This window comes from Gorilla gorilla, chromosome 1, assembly GCF_029281585.2.
Source record: "Gorilla gorilla gorilla isolate KB3781 chromosome 1, NHGRI_mGorGor1-v2.1_pri, whole genome shotgun sequence".
NCBI classification, from domain to species: domain Eukaryota; kingdom Metazoa; phylum Chordata; class Mammalia; order Primates; family Hominidae; genus Gorilla; species Gorilla gorilla.
In genome coordinates this window covers 210,818,881-210,841,335 of record NC_073224.2, presented here as the reverse complement: position 1 = coordinate 210,841,335, position 22,455 = coordinate 210,818,881, and the positions used below count along the sequence as shown (strand labels likewise).

Sequence of the window (22,455 nt, the reverse complement as noted above, 5' to 3'; positions counted from 1 at the left end):
GCCCAGCTAATTTTTGTATTTTTAGTAGAGACGGGGTTTCACCATGTTGGCCAGGTTAGTCTCGAACTCCTGACCTCAAATGATCCACCTGGCTTGGCCTCCCAAAGTGCTGGGCTGGGATTACAGGCATGAGCCACCGCGCCTGGCCAGTCACAGGTATCTTTGAGCCAGAACCTGGGAGAGTCAGAGGAGAAAAAACCAAGAAGAGCAGGATCAGGCTGTCTGGAGATGGGTGGGGCATGCAGAGCAGGGAGGGAATGGCTGAAGCTCTGAGACCAGAGTAGAGAGCTGGGAGCAGGGAAGCTGCTTTTTGGGAACCAGGGATCCAGATCAATTCATGCCTAAAAGTAATTTAAAAAAGACTTGAAGAAGCCACCAATCTCACTAGGTGGGACCAGGCCTTGTAAACCTGCTCACATCCCCATTGTCACTGATGGCCACAGGAACTTGGCAATGGGACTGGGAAGCTTTTTCCTTTGCAGGATTTTAAATTTTGCTTCTTTGTTTTCTCTAGGAACTAACCTACCCCAACTCTGCCCTTCTCCCATCCAAGAGAAACCAGCAAAATGATAAAGAAGCTAACCTGCCATAGTCAGACTTAAGACTTTCAAGATTATTCTAAATCACCAGAAAATTAATTTCATTTTCTATTGGGAGTTTATACCAAGAGATTCTTCTAGATCTCATTGATCCTTTTGAAGAGCTTTTTCTATATTAGGATATCAGAATTGTTCAACTTTTCACTCTATAGACTGTTTTAAGAGTTTTGGGGTTTTTTTAATTGGGTGGTTTGTAACCCCTTCAGCCTAGCCTCTCTGCCCATTTATTTCCAACCCCAACAGACACTGACAGGGTCCACAGAATTCTTCGGGAAATCCTCCAAGGACTCTTGTCAGCTGTGTTGGAGGCCAAAGCCAGCTTAGTGGGACTTCCGCGTCTCTCCCTAGTCTTATCCCCTTTGGATGACGGCAGAAACTTCATGAACCAGCCCTTTCTCAGAGCCAGTGATGTGAGTGTATCAGAATGCCAGGGAGGGCACCAGCCCTGATCCACAGACCTCGGAACGATGCCCCTGTTCCTTTGTTGCGGGTGGTTTTGGTAAGGCAGAGCCGTCTGCTGAGAATGTAGTATTGTTTTTCCCTCTCCCTCCTGCTCTTTCTTTTTGGAGCTTCTTTGGGTCAAAGACATGGAAGTTGCTTCAGATATCTGATACTGTGAATGTTTGAACATATCCGTGGCCTTCACCTCTCCAGCTACCCTTTTACCTCATCAGAAGCAGTGGCTCAGCTAAGTGCTCCCCCTAGCTCCCATCTCAGGAGACCAAATCTCACAGAAAAATAGGCACTTTGGGTCAAAAGCTCTAATGGAACATTTTTAGTGGTGATTTGGGGAAGGAAAGTTAATGAGGTTTTTAAAATAAGGTTTTCTAGTTTTGAGAGTGTGCACTTCACACAGGGGAATGGGGTTACTTCTGTCTGATCCTGGGCCTTTCTTTCATCCCAAATGACAAGGAATGTGGCTCAGAGAAGGGTTTTTCTTTTTTGACCTTTCTTCTCTCAACAGGAACCTGCCTGAGGACACCCTTCTAGAGCAAGGAATTGACTTTTAGGAGCCGTTCTCCCCACAAGACACCACATGACAAGGGGTATAAGCCCCAGCCCTGCTCATTCCCACTCACCAGCTGAGGTCTGTCAGGTTTTGAAGGCTTGATTTTGTGGTGGGTTTGGGGCTTAGTTTTCCTTTTTTTCATTTTGATTTTTGAAAATGAAAATGATGCCCTAATTCCTGGTGAGGATTTGGGGCATAGTTTTTTGTTTTTTTGAGACGGAGTTTCGCTCTTCTTGCCCAAGCTGGAGTGCAGTGGCGCGATCTCGGCTCACTGCAACTTCCGCCTTCTGGGTTCAAGCAGTTCTCTTGCCTCAGCCTCCCAAGTAGCTGGGATGACAGGCGCACACCACCACGCCCGGCAAATTTTTTGTATTTTTAGTAGAAACAGGATTTCACCTTGTTAGCCAGGCTGGTCTCGAACTCCTGACCTCAGGTGATCCACCCACCTTGGCCTCCCAAAGTGCTGGGATTACAGGTGTGAGCCACCACGCCCGGCCGATTTGGGGTATTTTTATTTAACAGAACTTCTCTAACCTTCCAACTGCTTCCCACAAACACATTGGCCTGAAGGCTCCTTAGAATCCCAGTTCCAGGCTAGAAGTGAACTTCCTAAAATAGACAGTGGGTATCGGGCAGCAGTCACTGGGGCTCAAGGGCAGTGAGCAAGAGAAATATCTAAAGCTGCTTCTCCCAACACCGTCCAAAGTCTCCACTGCCTGAGTTTTGTTTCGGCTGGTTTGAACTCATTTCGGGTGTGTGCATTTTTCTTTTGGTACCCATGTGAGACATGAACAACAGGAGGGAGGGAAAGAGCCCAGGTGGGACGTGGGACAGGCTTAGGGGAAAGAGCTTGTCCTATCTCAGGAACAAAGTTATAGGCTGTGGGCAGAGGGTCTGAAAGGTGGGCTTTGGGGTAGTGCCCAAACCTGGTCGTGTTGCCAGGAGTGGTGACAAGTAAGAAATGCAGCTTACATCAAACGAACATGTAGTGCATGCCCACTGCCTGATGGCCAGATGGCCTGTAGGAAGAGCTACCAGGGCTTCCAGACCTGTGGAACGAAGAGGATGGGGAAAAGGCAGAGGGCACTGAGTATCCCTTTAAAAACTCACACACTGAATATTCTGTGCGATCTAGAACAGTGTGGCAGCTTTCACAGCACAGGACCGTTCATCGGGGGCCTAAACGTTTCCCTCAGCTCTGTCACCAACTCACTTCTCTCGGCTTCGTTGTCTGTAAATTGGATGAAAAGAGCTCTAATGCCTTTCAGGCTCTTAGAAGCCATAGATTTGGACAAGCCCAGCAAGATGGGTGTCCTTCCAGACCTCTTCCCCTTTCCTCCATCTCTGGCAACAGTTCTTGGGGTTTGGCAATTGTTTGGATTTTTTTTCTTTCTGCAGTTGTGTGTATGTGTGTTTGTGTGAAGAAAAACAGACTCTGTCCAGGTAGAAATGGTGAAGAGGGGGAAGAGAATTACATTTCCAGGGTCAGGAACTTGGCAACAGTTTTCCTAGAGTGACTCAGACACACCACAGTAACAACTCTCGCTGCAATTTTATTTTAATTTGAGAAATAAAGATTTCCTCCAAGCCACATGAGGACTCTGGCACCCACCCACAAAGCAAGACCTATATTTATAAGCCGAGGGCTCAGGGAGCCTAACTGAGGGACCTGTCAGGGCCCCGTGACCCATCCCCGTCCTCACTCCACCCCCCCACCGCCAGACCCATCAGTGTGTGCTGGGGGGATGCTTGGCAGCTGCGGGTGAGGAGAAGCAAGACCTGTATTTATAAGCCGAGGGCTCAGGGAGCCTAACTGCGGGACCTGTCAGGGCCCCGTGACCCATCCCCGTCCTCACCACCATCCCCGTCCTCACCCATCCCCACCGCCGGGCCCATCAGTGTGTGCTGGGGGGATGCTTGGCAGCTGGGGGTGAGGAGACAACAAACCTGGGGAACTGGAGCCAGGGCTGTGACCTAACTGACGCCTTTTGATGCTCACGGGAAATTTCTGCCCAGGATCTCAGCCCCAGGCTGCTTGTTTCTACAAATCTCTCTCAAATGTATTATTTTGGTGACAAAAATGAAGGAGCTTTGTAAATTTTTTTAAAATTATGAATCATATCAAGTAGTTGTTTACATTTCTTGAAAAAATAGGAACTCGGGCAGCAGAATCAGATTGGCAGAATCTTTAGACTACACAGGCAATAATCAAGTCTGCTGTTTTGGCCTTTCGTAGTAGAAGTGGTTGTAGTGTTTAGATATCTGTTTGGTCTTGCTTCTTGTATTGCATTTTTTTCAATAAACAACAACAAAAAGAACTGACTCTGTGAGGATTGATCCACTTTTAAATTTCTCTTCTACCAGCGACTTGGGAAGAATTAAATATGGGTGGGGGAGACCTAAACTCAAGTCATTTTCTAAAGTAAGTTACCCACATTGACCAAAATGCAGCTTCAACGTTGAGTAAAGGGATTTCTGAGAGCTGGCCAATGCCTTTTGCCAGCTGCAGTTGAGATTCTGCAGCATAGGCCACGATAAAGGAAGGAGAGAAGGGGCTTCTCAGACTTATTTGCAGAGGGGCCCAGAACTCAGTATGAAGGCATTGGCAGTAGTGTAGCTCTAGAGGGATATACCCCAGATGGCTGAGGGAAGAAAGGGATTGAGGTGGTAGGAGTTCAAGGCTCAGTCCCCGTCCCAGATGGCAGTGGAGAGTCTCATCCCATGGTCCCTCTTCCCAGAGGCCCCACACTCCATCACCAGTGCCGCCTTGGAGGGAGCCTGCCTCAGCCTGTAACATCCCAACCTACCTCCCAGTCATAGGGGCCCTTGCCCACCACTTTCTTGGGTTTGCCAAGACACTGGGTACATCTCCCAGTCACCCTGGCCTGGACCTCCAGCCCCGTTAGGGCTAAGGCCACTTACAGAGGCTGAAGAAATTCCTGAGGCGAGTCCTCCACACTCCACAGTGAAACGCACCCTCTCCAGCTCACTGAGCCCTGGTGCAGCTGGCATTTCTCTGCCCACATGCAGGTCAGGATGCCCTTCACAGCTGCTGTGGTCAGAGCATCCATCCCCAGCCTGGGATGTGACTGAAACATCTATTAGACGTTGGGACTCCTGGTCCTCTGGTCCTATTAGCATGGTCCATGCTGCAGCCTCAGAGCAGGCTGTCTCCCCTCTCTTCAGACCCGGGCCCCCAAGTCCCCTCCTCCTCCCAATTTGGCATAGCCCCCAAGACTGAGGCGGTCCAGCCGTGGCCAGCTTCGGTGAGCACAGTCCCGAGCTGCTGGGGCCCCAAGGAGGAGCTCCCCAAGGCCCAGATCCAGAGACTTGGAATGTTCAATGCAGGAGCCAGACGGCTGCACGGTGATGATCACATGGCCAGTCTGCGTCCGTGGACCCCAGGGTGGGGGCAGCCCGGGGCCCTTCAGCGGGTAGCTGTTGAGCACGGCAGGTAACCCCAAGCGAGGATTAGCGGGCTCTGAACGCAGACTCCGCACTGACGGGACGGGTGAAGTACCCCGACGCGGGGACGGGTCCCAGATTTCTGGATCTGCGCAGCCTACGGCTCGGGGAGTCCTAGGGCCGGGGCTGGGAAGGAGGGCGCAGTCCCAGCCCGGGCCGTCGGGGGGCCGGAGCGCCTGGGCCCGCAGCACCCCCTGGCGGAGCCGTCGCGTCTCCAAGTCTCGGTTCTCATACAGCAGCGTGTTGGCGCAGATGAACACGAACAGGCCGACGCCCATGATCACCGGCCCGAGGAGCCGCAGCCGCTCGTGCGGGCCGTGAGCCCGGCCCCCGCCGCGACCCTCGCGTCGCAGCTCGCTCATCTGGGGCGAGCTGGCATTGGCGGCCCGGGACCCTGGGGCCCCGGCCCGGTGCGGCCAGTAGCCGGCCACTGCAATGCCCATACCCACCAGTACCACGAGCGCCCCCAGCGCCGCGAACGCCCCCGACGGCGAGCGCAGCCGCAGCCGCGCCCGCACCCGCAGAGGCTCGGGCGGGGAGCGCGGGCGCCGGCGGCGGCCCAGGCGGCGGCCCAAGCGAGAGACGCGGCCCTCGGGGCTCCTCCGCACCTCCCCGCATTCTTCGGGGCTCCCGGCCGTCATCTCGCCGTCGTCTGGGCGCTCTGCGGAGAGAAGATGGGAGGCAAGGACTGGACCGACGGGCCTCTAGCTTCAGGGCGCCAGGTTCGGGGCGCAAATCCGGGAGGGAAGCTCCGGCCGCCCAGCCCAGGCCGCTTGGAGATCCCTGGCGGCCACCCCCGGATTTTCCCGGGCGGCGAGGCGGGGAGCCGCCCGCGCTCGGGTTTTCCGCAGCGGAGCTCCGAGCCAGGGACGCGCGGCAGAAGCCGGAGTTGGCCCGGCCCGCGGGCGGAGAGGAGGGAGGGGGGCGCAGGCTGTTCCCTGGCGCATCCCGGGCTGCGAATCTCCTGCCGCCTGCGTCCGGTCCGCAAGCCCGCGGGTCTTGGGCCTTGGGAAACGTGCGGCCCCCAGCTGCCGCGTCTCCAGGGTAAGTACCTCCGGGGCTCGACCCCACCCCCGCACGTGGCTGCACCGTAGCAAATGGGGCGGGGGCGCTCGGGCCTCCCAGGTCCGCAGGGGTCGCTCGCCGGGCCCCACCTCCCCCCTACTGTGCTTTACATACCGCAGCGCGGGAGGAGGGGGCGTCACCGGCTCCAGCCTCTCCCTGCCCGCCCCCTCCTTCCAGACCTCCTCCGCCCGCAGCGAAGCTGCAGCAGGAGCGACTTGAGCTAGACACCGGGAAGACCGCTCGGATCAAGACCAGCCAGGCAGAGGAAGAGAGGCGGCGCCGCCTTCGCCCAAGATTTCCATCAAGTCCACGTATGAGAGGCCTCTCCCTTCCCCAGCGGTCGTGCTGGGGCCACGGCAGCAGGCGGGGGTGCCGGTGCCAGGCGCTGGGCCCCGCCGGACGGATGCCCTCCCGGCTCCCCCGTCGGCCCGGGCAAGGCTGTTCCCAGGTTGCGACGTTTCCAATTCGGGCTCCTCCGGATGAATCATCCCCCTTTCCCGCCGCCTGGCCTCCTTTCCCTCCTCCTCCGCCCGAGGCCTCCGTGGCCCGTGGCCCGGTCAGAGCAGCACCGCCCCTGCGCCTCGGGATCCGGGCCGCACAGCTTAAGCCCTCCCGATTGCTGGCCGCGCCCTGCCTGCGTCCTGTGGCCTGGATCCCGGGCCCAGCAGGAGTAGCCGAGCTCCGTGCAGTGTGGCCCCCACGAAAGGGAAGGCGAGGGAGAAGACGCGGCCCCCGCCCAGGCGACCCAGGCCGCAGGAGAGGAGGCTCAGGGCCTAGCTGTCCAGGGTCGTCCTCACTGCTCGCGTCCGCTTCCTAAAGAACCACCGCGCTGGAGCCCGCAGCCGAAACCTCGGGGAGGCAGCCTTGCTCCCCGACCCACGCCCCATCTGCACCCCAAACCTCAAAGCAGGACACCCATCCCTGCCTCCGACTGGAGCGCTCAAGGCCCGGGCCTAGCAGGGAGCCGCCACTCTCCCGCGTCCAAAGCCTGGTTTCACAGATTGCAACTACGGCCCAGGGAGGCCGGGGAGACTGCCCGACCCCGCACTAGGCGGGGGCTCTGCCAGGTCCGACGCCGGGCTCCGGCGCCCCAGCCCTAGACCCCTCTCAGGACAGCCACGGGAGTGTCCAGGAGGAAGCGAGGCCCATCCCCTCCTTGTCCCTGAGTTTGCAGCCCTTTCCCCAGCCCGCAACCGGAGAAGCGATCATCGCTTCAAGCCAGAACTGGCGCTCCCAGCCCCGGCTCCAGCAAGGTCACACGGAGCCCCCGCGCGTCGCTGCCGCGAGGGAGGCGAAAACAAGCAGAGTGGGGACATGGGGACACGCTCAGAGACCCCGAGCCGTGGAGGTAGTGGGCCGACGCTGGGGACACCAGGGAGGCGGAAACTTGGGGACACAGCGCACAGCCCGACGGAAGATGCTGGGGCCGAGTCCCCAGGACTCCAGGGTCCCGCCACCGCCCGCGTCCACACTCCCGCCTGGGGGAACGGGAGGCCCGCGCTCCCGCCCCCAGGGGCCCTGACCGAGGGAGGGAGGGAGGGAGGGAGGGAGGGAGGGACCAAACGAAAAGTTGGGAAAAGTGGAGTGCGGACCCCTGGACCCCAGCTCGGCTCACCTGGCGCCGCAGCGCCGCGCGGGTCCGGGTCCCAGTCCGCGCGCGGAGGCTCCAGAGCCGCCCGGGTCTCCACGGCACGGCCCCAGCCCCGCCCCGGCCCCGCCTCCAGCCCCCGGGACCGTCCGACCCGCGCCGGGCCCGGCCCCACCGCCGCTGAAAGGCGGCAGCTCAGGTCAAAGGATCGCAGGTAGGCGCCGTGTGCGCGCCTGGTGACTCCGGGCACCCGTGGCCCGAGTCCTGCCATCCCCACTCTCCCACCTCCAGCTTATATCGGTCGCAAAGGCCCACAAAGGCGACCCCTTCCTACATGGGGAAACTGAGACCCGGGACCCAGAAGCCCCGACACCCGCACGTCCTTCCTCGCTTCCCAGAGCCCCTCATCCCAGGCGCCCGGGGAGCTTCCAGGAGGAGGCGGCCCGAGTCCCTGCTCTGCCCCGGTCCCGCAGCCCTGGCTGTCGCTGAACCTCGCGGACTTCATCTGTGCAATGGGCACCAAGGCTTCAGCCTCGCAAGATGCCGAGAGGCAAGAGCCAGACGCCAAGAGCCAGCCCCGGGCGACTCCGCAAAGCCCCCAGCGAAAGCAGCGCCCGGGGAGGGGCGGGCCTTGTAGCTGAAAGGACCGGACGGGGTGCGGAGGTGCCGCCGGGTACTCCTAAGAACAGGCGCCCCTTCGCCAGTGGGGAAGCGGGCTTGTTCCCAATAACGGGGAGGGTGCTGAGAGCTGCGACCCCGCCGGCGAGCCCGAACGGGGCTGCCCGGCCTTCGCGCCCTCCCGCCCCTGGAGGCAGGAATGCAGAGCGGGGGAGCCAGGGCGGCCGGCGGTCGGCCCAGTTTCCATGATGCGGGGGGCGGGTTCGGGGGAGGCGGCGACCGATTTCCAGGCTCAGCGGTCAGGCCGGGCCCCCCGGGAGGAATTTCCGGCCTAGGATTGATTAAGGCCCGCCCCTCCCCCCGGCCGTGGAGACCCCCGGCACGCAGCCGGGGGGAGGGGCGCTAATGAGACCCGGCTGCGCGCCGTGGACAGGGAGGGGACCCGAGGAAGGGGCGGGCCGGGGGCCGGGGCCACCCCCCGACGCGGGGCGGAGCCGGGTCCCGGAGCCGCACGGCCAGGCCAGGCCTTGAACCTGAGCTCCCGCCCTCTGGGTCGGCGGAGGAGAGTGGGGGTGCATCAGTGCCCCCGGGACCCCCTCTCCCAGCTCTTAAAAGCCCCCTTGGGGGATCGGTGAGGTCACGGGCGGACCAGAGGGACCACAGTGGGGAAGACCGAGCCTCGGCTCCCGGGCTTCATCCCTGCGAGGCCGTGTGCGAGATCGACGCCAGGGCCTCCTTCTTGCCTCCCCAGTCCGACTGGAGGCTCCTGAGGTCTCGGTCCGCTCCACGGAGGCCTCCCTCCAGCTCCTTTGCTTGGGACCCCCGCCCCCATCAACCCTCCGCTTCGTCCACTCCCTGCACACTGACGCCACCGCGGTTGCACCTCCGCCTCCCAGCTCTCCCTCCCACCCCTGGGCTCCCTCAATCCCACCCCACGCCTGCCCCTCCCGGCCCACAGCTCTTCCTCCAATAAGCCCGGCTTCTAGTCTGACTCCCTGGGCCCCTCGATCATCCCCTGCCTCCAGCTCTGTGAAGGGCCCTTTGTCCACCCAAGCACGGGGTCAGCCTTGGCCCCTTCCTCTCCCCCTCTCATCCCACCCACAGAGCCTTGGGGGCCCTGCTCTTTTCATCTGGGGCCAGCCACGTTCTCCCTTTCCCGTGGCCACTGTCCTGCTCCGGCGTCCAGGCTCCTCCTGGAGCCCATGGTCTCCTGCCTCCCCGCGTCCTAGTGCGCTGCAGATAGGCAGCAAGGGTTTCCACTCTGAATCTGAGCCTGCCACTACCTGCTTAAAACCATCAGTGACTCCCCAAATCGAGTTGGAAATCTCTTCTTGTCTCCACGAACTGGCCCTGGGCCTCTTACACTCCCTCAGGGCTTGGTTGGTCCTTGCTTTCCGGCAGGAACACTTAACCCCTGGTCGTGCCCTTGCCACCTTCTACACATCCTTCAGACCCTGGGCCTTCCCCCAGCCCCCAGACCAGGTCAGTACCCGCTCTCCTGCTCTGTTGTACACCCTCACAACACCAGCAGCTTCCCTGTGCACCTGCAAACTGAACCCACTGGGAGTGGAGTCTGTTTCCTGTCTGTGTCCCCACTGGCCATGACTCTGAGGGGGCAGGACTAGGTCTGTCTTGCTCATCCCTGGAGCCCTGTGCCCAGCACAGTGTCTGCCCACAGCTGGCCATCCCCATTAGAGGAGGGTGTGCAGGCCTGTGTCTCCTCCAGCCCGAATACCTTCCTGATCTCCATGCCAGGTGCCCTGGCCCAGACAGCAGGAGAAAGAAAGGACTCCTCTCTGTCTCAGGCTCCTCATTTGTAAAAAGGGAGAAATAATACCTACCCCACAGTGTTGTTTTGAAGGTTAAATAACAGTTCACCTGTGGCGGGGTGCGGTGGCTCACACTTGTAATCCCAGCTCTTTGAGAGGCTGAGGAGGGAGGATCACTGGAGCCTAGGCGTTCAAGACCAGCCTGGGCAACATAGCAAGACCCTGTCTCTACAAAAAAATTTAAAAATTAGCCAGGCACTGTGGCGCATGCCTATAGTCCCAGCTACTCGGGCGACTGAGGCAGGAGGATCTCTTGACCCCAGGAGTTTGAGGCTATAGTGAACCATGATTGCAAAGCCTGGGTGACAGAGTGAGATCCTGTTTCAAAATTTTTTAAAGAAGCTGGGCTTGGTGTCTCCTGCCTGTAATCCCAGCACTTTGGGAGGCCGAGATGGGAGGATGACTTGAGGTCAGGAGTTCGAGACCAGCCTGGCCAAATGGTAAAACCTCATCTCTACTAAAAATACAAAAATTAGCCGGGTGCGGTGGCTCACGCCTGTAATCCCAACACTTTGGGAGGCTGAGGTGGGCGGATCATGAGGTCAGGAGATCGAGACCATCCTGGCTAACACGGTGAAACCCCGTCTCTACTAAAAAATACAAAAAATTAGCCGGGTGCAGTGGTGGGCGCCTGTAGTCTCAGCTATTCGGGAGGCTGAGGCAGGAGAATGGCGTGAGCCCGGGAGGCGGAGCTTGCAATGAGCCGAGATCGTGCCACTGCACTCCAGCCTGGGCGACAGAGCGAGACTGTGTCTCAAAAAAAAAAAAAAAAAATTAGCTGGGCGTGGTGGTGGGTTCCTGTAATTCCAGCTACTCAGGAGGCTGAGGTGGGAGAATCACTTGAACCCAGGAGGTGGAGGTTGCAGTGAGCCAAGATGGTATCACTGCACTCCAGCCTGGGTGACAGAGCGGACTCTGTCTAAAAAGGAAAAAAAAAAAAAAAAAAGCTTGTATAATAGAAAGATGACCAAATAAGGAAACAAATGAGTTCTTCAAAGGAGACTTAGTGTCCAGGAAAGGATTCTATGGACCCTGAGAGGATTTAGAGAAGAGGTATATAGCCTTGAACCCGGGAGGCGGACGCTGCAGTGAGCCGAGATGGCACCACTGCACTCCAGCCTGGGTGACAGAGTGAGACTCGGTCTCAAAAAAAAAAAAAAAAATTTTTAAGAAAGGTTCACATGTTGAGCGCCTGGCACAAAGTGGGTTCCGGCAAACACCTCTCCCTCTTCTGATCATGATGTTTCAGGTACAGAGGGCAGTGTTTGGGGTGGGTAGAAACCTTCCCTGGGGTCACTGGGGTGGCAGAGGAGGGAAGGGCCCCCTTTCCCAGATGCCCTGTTTAATTCTCTTGAGAGCTCCAGGAGGTCAGTGCTATGCCCAGTTCACATATGTGGTTTGGAAGAGGCAAAGCAACCTGCCCACAGGCACAGCCAGGCTGATCAGTGCCCACTTCTCTTTGGAGGGACCCTCCCCAGGACTGCTTGGTTAGGCCCTGTGAAGGTGCAGATGTGGGGGCTGCTAGTGGCCTCAATATTGGGACACTGATTGCTCCCATGAGGCCAGGACCCTTCCTGAATCTGCCCTGGCATCTGTGTGACCTGGACTCCACTTCTGAACTTGGAAGGCCTGGATGAGATGTCCCCTGGGGGCCAGGGGATGAACATTTCTCCCCTAACCTTCTCTGTGGAAACAGGAAACCTGATTCAGTGACCCCGAGGCCCCTGCCAACCTGAGGCTCCGTGTTCTCTCCAGAAGCCACCTCGCAGAAGGAATGGCTGTTGCCTCCTGCATGTCCGTCCCTCTCCGGGCCATGGAACAGTGGGGCCTGCAAATTCATTTTCTCTCATCCCCACTTTAGGAACATCCCATCTGGGCTGCCTGGGCTCCAGTCGTTGTCTCAGGGTGGCTGGAAGGGCTCAGAGGACACGGCCTGCTGCTAAGGTGGTCTCTGGACACTGTGCCTTACGGCTCCTATCCAGAGACACCACAGCCTCAACTAAGAATTTAGAGCCCAGCTTCAAAGGGGAGAGCATAGTCTGGGGCCTGGTTTTGCTGTTGCTGCTGAGTCATCCGCTGGGTGCTAGGCAAGTCCCAGCCCTTCTCGCCACCCCTGCCTCTGTCATGAGCCCTTTGCAGGTAGGACTGGCTTGCAATTCAGGGAGAGATGATTGGAAAGTAGAATCCAGAATCCCGGTCTCAATGCCCCATTATATAAAGGCAGAATCAATACCCAGAGAGGGGCAATGACTTGCCCAGGGTGACCCAGCTAAGGAATGGTGGAGTTGGGCTTCAAGCCCCATGGTCACAAAGTCCTATTTGGGACTCAGGATCTTAGAGGGCAATGGTCCTGAAATGTGAACCCCAAATCCATCTCCCACTGCATAAAAGCTCTGACTTGGGTGAATCTGGGCTCCTGGAGAAGCCTGAGGGAGAATGAGCTCCCCATTTCCATGGCTTTCTGTAGCCCAGAGAAGACACAGAGGAAGAGCCTGGGTAAAGCTGGGAAGGTCAAGGAGATGAGACCCTCCTGTGGGACAGGGTGATGCCAGCCTCCTGCCTGAGTCCTTTGGTGGAGGGATAACAGTAGGAACAGCACCATCTCACCGAGCTGCCCCGGCTACCAGGACCTTTGTACCCAACACTTCAGAGTACAAGACACTCCTGTGAGCCTGGCGCAGCACTCACCTGTATCACACATGTGGAAACAGCTTCACCAGGTCCGGCCCTGTCTATGGTCACACAGCTGTTCAGTGGCAGAGCCAGGGTCAGAAGCAGGTGTGGTGGGGTTGTTGTTGTTGTTTTGGGTTTTTTTGAAATGGAGTCTCGCTCTGTTACCCAGGCTGGAGTGCAGCTCACTGAGCTCACGATCTCAGCTCACTGCAACCTCCGCCTCTCAGGTTCAAACGATTCCCCTGTCACAGCCTCCTGAGTAGCTGGGATTACAGGCATGGGCCACCATGCCCAGCTAATTCTGTATCTTTAGTAGAGACAGGGTTTCACCGTGTTGGTCAGGCTGGTCTCGAACTCCTGACCTCAGGTGATCCACCCACCCAGCCTCCCAAAACGCTGGGATTACAGGTGTGAGCCACCACACCTGGTGTAGTTTTTGTTGTTGTTGTTGTTTTGAGATGGAATTTCACTCTTGTTGCCCAGGCTGGAGTGCAATGGCGTGATCTCGGCTCACTGCAACCTCCACCTCCTGATTTCAAGCATTCTCCTACCTCAGCCTCCCGAGTAGCTGGAATTACAGGCATGTGCCACCACGCCCAGCTAATTTTTGCATTTTTAGCAGAGACAGGGTTTCACCATGTTGGCCAGGCTAGTCTCGATCTCCTGACCTCATGTGATCCACCCACCTTGGCCTCCCAAATTGCTGGGATTACAGGTGTGAGCCACCGCACCTGGCCCAGATTACTTGTTTTTGAGATGGAGTTTTGCTCTTGTTGCCTATACTGGAGTGCGATGGCACTGTCTTGGCTCACTGAAACCTCCTCCTCCCAGGTTTGAGCAATTCTCCTGCCTCAGCCTCCTGAAGTACTGGGATCCCCCCTCCTCGGCCTCCCAAAGTGCTGGAATTACAGGCATAAGCCACCACGCCCGGACGCCAGTCTACTTCTTTATGCCTCTGTTTCCTCCTCTACGGAGGGCTATTAGGATCAAACCCCTTAGCTCTGGTAGCAGCAAACACAGCACAGTTGGGGGATGGCTTTTCTGGCCTTCAGCTGGTGCTCGCTTCTCCCCCCTGTAGACTGTGAGACTAAGGCTACTGATTGCATCTCTTCAGCCACATCCTCTCGGCTGCCTGTTAGGGACCAGAAAGGAAGCAGCCCTGGGCCCTATCCAGATGCCTCAGGGGTTGGGGTGAAGACTCGTCCACCAAAAGTGGAAGAAGCCACAGCTGACTGCTTCAGGAGGCATGCCCCCATAACCTCAGGCAGACGCTTCACTTCTCTGGCCTGTTTCTGCCTCAAACTGTGTCCGGAATTGGTGGGTTCTTGGTCTCACTGACTTCAAGAATGAAGCCGTGGACCCTCGCGGTGAGTGTTACAGTTCTTAAAGGCGGCATGTCCGGAGTTTGTTCCTTCTGCTGTTCAGATGTGTTAGGAGTTTCTTCCTTTTGGTGGGGTTCGTGGTCTTCCCGGCTCAGGAGTGAAACTGTGAACCTTCGCGGTGAGTGTTACAGCTCTTAAGGCGGCGCGTCTGGAGTTGTTCGCTCCTCCTGGTGGGTTGGTTGTCTCGCTGGCTTTAGGAGTGAAGCTGCAGCTCATAAAGGCAGTGTGGACCCAAAGAGTGAGCAGCAGCAAGATTTATTGCAAAGAGCAAAAGAACAAATTTTCCACAGTATGTAAGGAGACCCCAGAGGATTGCCACTGCTGGCTCAGGCAGCCTGCTTTTATTCTCTTATCTGGCCCCACCCACATCCTGCTGATTGGTCCATTTTACAGAGAGCCCAGCGGTCTGTTTTGACAGGGTGCTGATTGGTGCATCCCTGAGCTAGACACAAAGGTTCTCCACGTCCCCACCAGATTAGCTAGATGCACAGTGTGGGCACAAAGGTTCTCCAAGTTCCCACCAGAGTAGCTAGATACAGAGTGTCCATTGGTGCATTCACAAACCCTGAGCTAGACACAGGGTGCTGATTGGTGTGTTTACAAACCTTGAGCTAGATACAGAGTGCCGATTGGTGTATTTACAATCCCTTAGCTAGACATAAAGGTTCTCCAAGTCCCCACCAGACTCAGGAGCCCAGCTGGCTTCACCCAGTGGGTCCCACACCGGGGCCGCAGGTTGAGCTGCCTGCCAGTCCCGTGCCCTGTGCCCGCACTCCTCAGCCCTTGGGTGGTCGATGGGACTGGGCGCCATGGAGCAGGGGGCGGCGCTCGTCGGGGAGGCTCGGGCCGCACAGGGGCCCACAGAGGGAGGGGGCAGGCTCAGGCATGGCGGGCTGCAGGTCCCGAGCCCGGCCCGGAGGGAAGGCAGCTAAGGCCCAGCGAGAAATTGAGCACAGCAGCTGCTGGCCCAGGTGCTAAGCCCCTCACTGCCCAGAGCCGGCGGGGCCTGCCGAGCTCACGCCCACCCGGAACTCGCGCTGGCCGGCAAGCGCCGCGCGCAGCCCCGGTTCCCGCCCGCGCCTCTCCCTCCACACTTCCCCGCAAGCTGAGGGAGCCGGCTCCGGCCTTGGCCAGCCCAGAAAGGGGCTCCCACAGTGCAGCGGCGGGCTGAAGGGCTCCTCAAGTGCCGCCAAAGTGGGAGCCCAGGCAGAGGAGGCGCCCAGAGCGAGCGAGGGCTGTGAGGACTGCCAGCATGCTGTCACCTCTCAAGACTACCTGCCAATTACCCATCTCAGAGGGTCATCAGAGATCGCTGAGCCCTGCCAGAGGTGCCGGATAAACCTTAGCTGCCTTTATTGTTATTGTTATTATTTCTACTTCTATTAACTGAGCTCTGATGTTCTACCTCATATCTGTGGCCTTTTTCAAATTCTTTTTTTTTTTTTTAAGACAGGGTCTTGCTCTGTCACCCAGGCTGGAGTGCAGTGGTACAGTCACAGCTCACTGCTGCCTCAACCTCCTGGGCTCAAGGGATTCTCTCACATCAGTCCTCAGAGTAGCTAAGACCTCAGCCATGTACCACCACACCCAGCTAACTTTTGTATTTCTTTCTAGAGACGGGATCTCACCATGTTGCCCAAACTCCTGGCCTCCAGCGATCCTCCCACCTCGGTCTCCCAGAGTGTTGGAATTACAGATGTGAACCACCGCTCCCAGCTTTTTCAAATTATTGAATGTTCCAGTGGACTCAGCCTGGATCAGACATCTCCAGTCCAATCAGCTAAGGACTAGAGGGAGAGAACAGGGTCAGGAAGCCTGGACAGGCTGGACACGTGGATTCTCTCGGAAGCCTGGGAGGTGGTGATGGGGGTCCCTGCAAGTGACTGGCAGCCTAGGGAGTGCGCAGGCTGGACCTTGGGAGTTGGGTGATCCAAGGGCTTGAAGTAGGGCTGCTGGCTGGAAGTGGGACTGTGGGCACTCACCTGCCACCCGTATGTCCAGCAGGGGAGTGAGGCTGGAGGGTCCTATGAAGATCTGCTTCTCAATTCTCCCTTTGGGAGGGCTCATAGGTCACAGGTCACAGCAAGGCGCATGGGGTAGGAGAAGCCTCCATTGAGGAAATTACATATATGCCCTCCCCCCTCCCCCACCACCCCTGCCACTGTAAATTAAGAAAAAAGCACTGTTGTGCTGGAAGGTGTGCCTTAGAGGGGGAGCAGGGCAACAGCCGGCCCTGGCTGACACCAAGAAATGTGTGTTTGGCTGGGCATGGTGGCTCACACCTGTACTCCCAGCACTTTGGAAGGCTGAGGCGGGTGGATAGTTTGAGGCCACACGTTCAAGACCAGCCTGGGCAACATAGCAAGGCCCTGTCTCTGAAACATAAAGAAAGAAAATGAAAGAAAAAGAAAGAAAGGGAGGGAGGGAGGGAGGGGCCGGGCCCAGTGGCTCATGGCTGTAATCCCAACACTTTGAGAGGCCAAGGCGGGCGGATCACCTGAGGTCAGGAGTTTGAGACTAGCCTGGCCAACATGGTGAAACCCTGTCTCTACTAAAAATTAAAAAAAAAAATTAGCCGGGCATGATGGCGCATGCCTGTAGTGCCAGCTACTCGGGAGGCTGAGGCAGGAGAATTGCCAGAACCGGAAAGCAGAGGTTGCAGTAAGCCAAGATCGTGCCAGTGCACTCCAGCCTGGGCAACAGAGGGACTCCGTCTCAAAAAAAAAAAAAAAAAAGTAAAGAAAGAAAGGAAGGAGGGAGGAAGGGAAGGAAGGAAGGAAGAAAGGAAGGAGAAAGAAGGAAAAAAAAAGGAAGGAAGAAAGAAAGAAAGAAAGAAAGAGAAAGGCCGGGCGCAGTGGCTTATGCCTGTAATCCCAGCACTTTGGGAGGCCGAGGCGGGTGGATCACGAGGTCAGGAGTTCGAGACCAGCCTGGGCAACATGGTGAAACCCCGTCTCTACTAAAATACAAAAAATTAGCCAGGCGTGGTGGCGGGTGCCTGTAGTCCCAGCTACTCGGGAGGCTGAGGCAGAAGAATCGCTTGAACCCAGGAGGCGGAGGTTGCAGTGAGCCGAGATTGTGCCACTGCCCTCCAGCCTGGGCGACAGAGCAGGACTCCGTCTCAAAAAAAAAAAAAAAAGAAAAAGAAAAAAAAAGAAAGAGAAAGGAGAGGAGAAGGAAAGAAGAAAGGATGGGAGGAAGGAAAAAAGGAAGGAGAAAGAAAAAGGGAAAGAAAGAAGAAAGAGAAGAGGAGGAAGAAGGAAGGGAGGGAGGGAGGGAGGGAGGGAAACTGCGTGCACCGTGCAACACTGTGATTGGAGTGACTTGTTACTCCAGTGTAACCCACTGCCAACAGACTGGTACTTGAGGCCGTAGTAAGCTCTTGTTAAATAGTCGGAAATGGGATGATTGCCAGTTACAGAACAATGGGCCTGGTTCATGCTGCCAGAGTAGTTTGAGAGCGGGTTCTTGCTAGAGCAAGAGAGAGGGGAGTTAGTCTTCGCTTGCAGCTGGAGCAGTAGCTGTCCCCAGTGGGCAGGGAGGCCCTGGCCCTTTCCTTCCTGTTGCTCTGCCCTCCTTCGGGTGTGGCACTCTCCCTGTCTGGTGGTTGAAGACACTTGCTGTTCCCTCTCCCGAGTCTGCAGACCATTGCAAGGCACCCAATGCACACCCAGAACGCTCATCCAGCACGCCCTTTTTCTCAACTAGGGTGCGTGGCCACGTGGGAGACAATTCAGAGTCTTTGCCACAGACACCACGGGGACACGGCTTTTCCATTTGGTGACAAATCGCACTGCTGGTGAGATACTGAGCTGCGCGTCGCTGGGAAGGAAAGCAGAGGCTGGACCTCTGGGATTCCCGGTGAGAATCCTGCAGGGCAGGCCCCAGGTGGAGGGGTCGACCCCAGTCTCCAGGGCCGGGGGAGGCAGTGAGGCCCAAGGACAGGCGGTGGAGGCGGGAGGCGGCGAATGGGCTCCTCCCGAGGCCCGGACCAACCCCTGGCCGTGAGGCCACACCCCGCCGCGTTCAGCAAAGGGAAGCGGGCACCCCGCCCGGCTCTCCGCTGCCTCCCCACTCGGGGACCCTGGGCGCTCACGTGTTCCCCTCTGGGCCTCAGGATTCAAGAATGCGCCCTCTTGCAAACAGTCCGTGGCCTGCGACAGAAAGAATACCCCTGGGAGCGGTCGGGGTGGGGACCCACAAAACGCTGTGGCTAAACCGCATGGCGCCAAGCCCGATCGGAGCGTGGCGTGGGAGTCGAGTCAAATTTACCCTGCTAGGTGCGGCTCCAACAAGGTCCCGGGTACTCCTCTAACGCCCAGTGAGGGCAGCACTGCCTTTGTCCCTGCCCCACGGACAGGACACGGAGGCTCCGACATACGAAAGGACTTAATCAGAGGGGAAATGGCAGAGCCGGGCTCCAACCCAGGACTTCCTGAGTCTAAGCCCAAATCTGGCCCTAGAAGAGCTGACACGGTGGGCTGCACCCTCCACTGCCGGAGCTTGCCTGGTCTTGCTTCTTAGGTGAGTGTCCAGCCCAGGCCTTTAGAAGTTTGCTTCTTTATCAGGTCACATGTTTTTGGACATTTGTGATCACTGCTTTGCCATTGCAAAGGGGGACAAGAGGCCCAGGGAGCCCCCTCATTTACCAGCCCCTTCCTGGGAGGCGCAGAAAGCAGCCAGCTGCCCCCACATGCACGGTGGCCTGTGCATCAGTGTAGCTTGGCGGGTCATTTTACAGAGGAGGCGACCAAGGAGGTGGCAGGCTGCAGTCGGGGTCCCCAAGGTGGTGCCTCCATCTCCAGTGTCAAGGCTCTGAGGAGGGAGCTGGGGACCTCAGGAGGCAGTGGCAGTGGAGGAGCTGGTGTGGATGAACCTGAAAGGGGCAGGAAAGGCACTTGGGCAGCCTGGAGCAGGCAGGAGTTGTCACCCACTCTCTCTAAGCCAGCCCTGCACAAAGCCACTGGCCTTACCTCCTGCAGGTGAAGCAGGTACAGAGCTATCTTCTGCTTCCAGCCTCGGGGGTGAAATGACCCCCTGCTAAAGTCACACAGAGTATGGGGCAGCATCAGGACTACAGGCCAAATCATCTGACTCCAGAGCCCTCTCTACACAGAGCTGGGAGGTAAAGGTATGAATTATTCCCATTTTACAGGTGAGGAAGCAATGGCCCAGAGAGTTTAAGTAGCTTGTCCAAGGTCACACAGCAAGAAAATAGAGACAGCCATACCACTCCTAGAATCTCCAGTGTCCTCACCTGCACTCAACTCAATGTGTGAAACTCCCGACTCACGCCTGGCGTGTGCTCGGTGCACAGTCCATGTTAGATCCTTTGTTTGGTCTTCTACAGATATTTTGAAAGACATTTTATGTCTCTAATCATATTACAGTCAGGAGAGACAGCCAAAAGGATGTGGAGAAAATGTCCTCAGATGGTTGGAGGTCTTGAAGGTTTTCTTCCCAGGGACGCCAGCACCTCTGATCACTGAGGCGAAACCCCCTGCCTGAAGTGCTTGTTCAACATGCTTCTGCAACATCACTCGGTCCTCGAAAATTTCTGGTTTTGGAGAACTGCCAGTGATGCCCCTAGAGACCTTTCAAACCTCTTTGCTAATTCCTCTTGCCAAGAGATGCTTGAGAGGAAAAATTAACATGAATAAAAGATCATTGAAAGAATCTACAGGCCGGGTGCAGTGGCTGACGCCTGTAATCCCAACACTTTGGGAGGCCAAGGCAGGTGAATCATCTGAGGTCAGAAGTTCAAGACCAGCCTGATCAACATGGTAAAACCCCATCTCTACTAAAAAAAAAAAAAAAATTAGCTGGGCGTGGTGGCGGGTGCCTGTAATCCTAGCTACTTTGGAGGCTGAGGCAGGAGAATCACCTGAACCCAGGAGGCAGAGGTTGCAGTGAGCCGAGATCACACCACTGCACTCCAGCCTGGGCAACAAGAGCGAAATTCCATCTAAAAAAAAAAAAAAAAGAATCTACAGTCCAATTTGGTGGTGGCTAAGCGACAATGTTTTGTTGTCTACGTTGTAGTTGCTGATGTATATGCGGTTGGAAATAAATTCAGAAGTAGGGAAAAGGAATTGCTGTGCGTGAACCCCGGTGGCTGTGGAGTGGCACCCTGGGGGATCCACCAGCCCGCCCTGGTGTCGGGCTTGGATGGTTTCCACTTTTCTTGCTGTTATAAATAACACCAGTTTAAACACCTTTGTACTTGGAGCGCTTTTCTTTGAGTTGTCACCTCAGGATAGATGCCCAGGAGTGGGAGTTCTCATGCAGCTCCTGCCAGTGATTTCTGGCCGCCGCAGCAGTGTGGGAGTGGAGTTCACGGTCACAGCCTGGCTGTGCGCTGGGTTTCATAATAGATACCAGGTGTAACGCGATACCGCGGGGTTGTCCTAATTTGCATTTCCTTAGGACTATCCCAGAGTTCTTCATAGACTCTCTAAGAAACATCAGGGTTTCCTGGAAAGTGTGAATTAAGGACAAATATTCTATCTGATAAAAAAAAAAAAAGGGCCGGGCACGGTGGCTCACACCTATAATCCAGCACTTTGGGAGGCCGAGGTGGGCTCAAGCGATCCTCCTGTCTCAGTCTCCTGTGTTGTTCTGACTACAGGAATGCACCACTGTACCCCACTTTGGAACCCTTTTTATTGTGAATATAATACACCTCCAGGAAATTACATAAAACTTGAATGTTCGGGGCCGGGCGCGGTGGCTCACGCCTGTAATCCCAGCACTTTGGGAGGCCGAGGCAGGTGGATCACGAGGTCAGGAGATCGAGACCACGGTGAAATCCCGTCTCTACTAAAAATACAAAAAATTAGCCAGGTGTGGTGGCCGGCGCCTGTAGTCCCAGCTACTCAGGAGGCTGAGGCAGGAGAATGGCGTGAACCCGGGAAGCGGAGTTTGCAGTGAGCTGAGATTGCGCCACTGCACTCCAGCCTGGGTGACAGAGCGAGACTCCATCGCAAAAAAAAAAAAAAAAAACTTGAATGTTCAGCTGATATTTTTATTATTATTATTTTTTGAGACGGAGTCTCACTCTGTTGCCCAGGCTGGAGTGCAGTGGCGCCATCTAGGCTCACTGCAACCTCTGCCTCCTGAGTTCAAGCAATTCTCCTGCCTCAGCCTCCCAAGTAGCTGGGATTACAGGTGCCCGCCACCATGCCTGGCTAACGTTTGTATTTTTAGTACAGATGGGGTTTCGCCATACTGGCCAGGCTGATCTCAAACTCAGACCTCAGGTGATCCGCCTGCCTGGTCTGGCTGATTAAACTATCATGAAGCAAATGCCTGGTATGAACCCCACCAGGCAAAGACTAGAACACTGCCAGCACCCCCAGAAAGCCCCCGCCATGTCCCTTTCCAAGTGCCACCTCTTCCCTCTATCCAGAAGTGTGTGCTATTCTGATTCTAATACCACAGTTTAGTTTTAAGAGACAGGGTCTTGGCTGAGCCTGTTGGCTCACGCCTGTAATCCCAGCACTTTGGGAGGCTGAGGCAGGTAGATGACTTGAGTTGAGGAGTTGGAGACCAGCCTGGGCAACATAATGAAACCCCATCTCTACTAAAAATACAACAATTAGCCGGGCGTGGTGGCGGGCGCCTGTAGTCCCAGCTACTCAGGAGGCTAAAATGGGAGGATAGCCTGAACTCGGGAGGCAGAGATTGGAGTGAGGTGAGATCACACCTCTGCACTCCAGCCTGAGTGATAAGCAAGACTGTCAAAAAAAAGGAAAAAACAAAAGAAAAAAAGGAAAGAAAAGAAGAAAAGAAAAAGTGAGACAGTGTCTTGCTTTGTTGCCCAGGCTGGTCTAGAACTCCAGGTCTCAAGTGATCCTCTAGCCTTGGCCTCCCAAAGCACTGAGATTACAGGTGTGAGCCACTGTGCCCGGCCCCTCATTTAGTTTTTTAAACAGCTGTCATATAGTTTTGCCTGTTTGAAATTTCTGTGTGTGGAGCTGTGCTTGTGTCTGGCTTCTTCATGTTTGTGAAATTCACCCATGTTCCTTCATGTACCTGAAGTTTGTTCATTTCCATTGCTATAATACATAGCACTTTGTTATATAAATACACCACAATTGTCCATTCTTTTTTTTTTTTTTTTGAGACAGAGTCTCGCTCTGTTGCCCAGGCTGGAGTGCAGTGGTGTGATCTTGGCTCACTGCAACCTCTGCCTCCTGGGTTCCTGCCATTCTCCTGCCTCAGCCTC

At 56.3% G+C, this 22,455-nt stretch overlaps 3 protein-coding genes across 53 annotated transcripts in view; 2 read left to right on the top strand and 1 right to left on the bottom strand.

Annotated features, from left to right (window-relative positions):
* Nucleotides 1-3,926, top strand: part of EPB41 (erythrocyte membrane protein band 4.1) — a 233,172-nt gene extending 229,246 nt beyond the window's left edge. For all 50 annotated transcript variants that reach the window (XM_055389777.2, XM_063701041.1, XM_055389773.2 and 47 more), the window contains one exon: nt 515-3,926. The gene's annotated coding sequence lies outside the window, so the exon portion shown is untranslated. The remainder of the gene's footprint in view (nt 1-514) is intronic.
* TMEM200B (transmembrane protein 200B) lies at nt 3,146-8,964 on the bottom strand. Of its 2 annotated transcripts, none has more exons than XM_055389800.2 (2): nt 7,754-8,964; nt 3,146-5,734 (listed from the first exon to the last, which is right to left on the bottom strand). In XM_055389800.2, the coding sequence occupies exons 1-2, from the start codon at nt 7,995-7,997 to the stop codon at nt 4,791-4,793; spliced, it is 1,188 nt and encodes a 395-aa protein (XP_055245775.1). In that variant the 5' UTR covers nt 7,998-8,964; the 3' UTR covers nt 3,146-4,790. The 2 variants fall into 2 exon arrangements, with proteins under 2 accessions (XP_055245775.1, XP_055245779.1); XM_055389804.2 differs by having other exon boundaries at nt 6,253-7,838.
* LOC129531546 (caskin-1-like) lies at nt 8,750-20,620 on the top strand. The gene is made up of 5 exons (XM_063709686.1): nt 8,750-8,842; nt 8,960-16,085; nt 17,937-18,089; nt 18,509-18,752; nt 19,619-20,620. Exons 1-2 carry the CDS (start codon nt 8,750-8,752, stop codon nt 9,947-9,949), a joined length of 1,083 nt encoding a protein of 360 aa, XP_063565756.1. The 3' UTR covers nt 9,950-16,085; nt 17,937-18,089; nt 18,509-18,752; nt 19,619-20,620.
* Nucleotides 20,621-22,455: the final 1,835 nt, after the last annotated feature.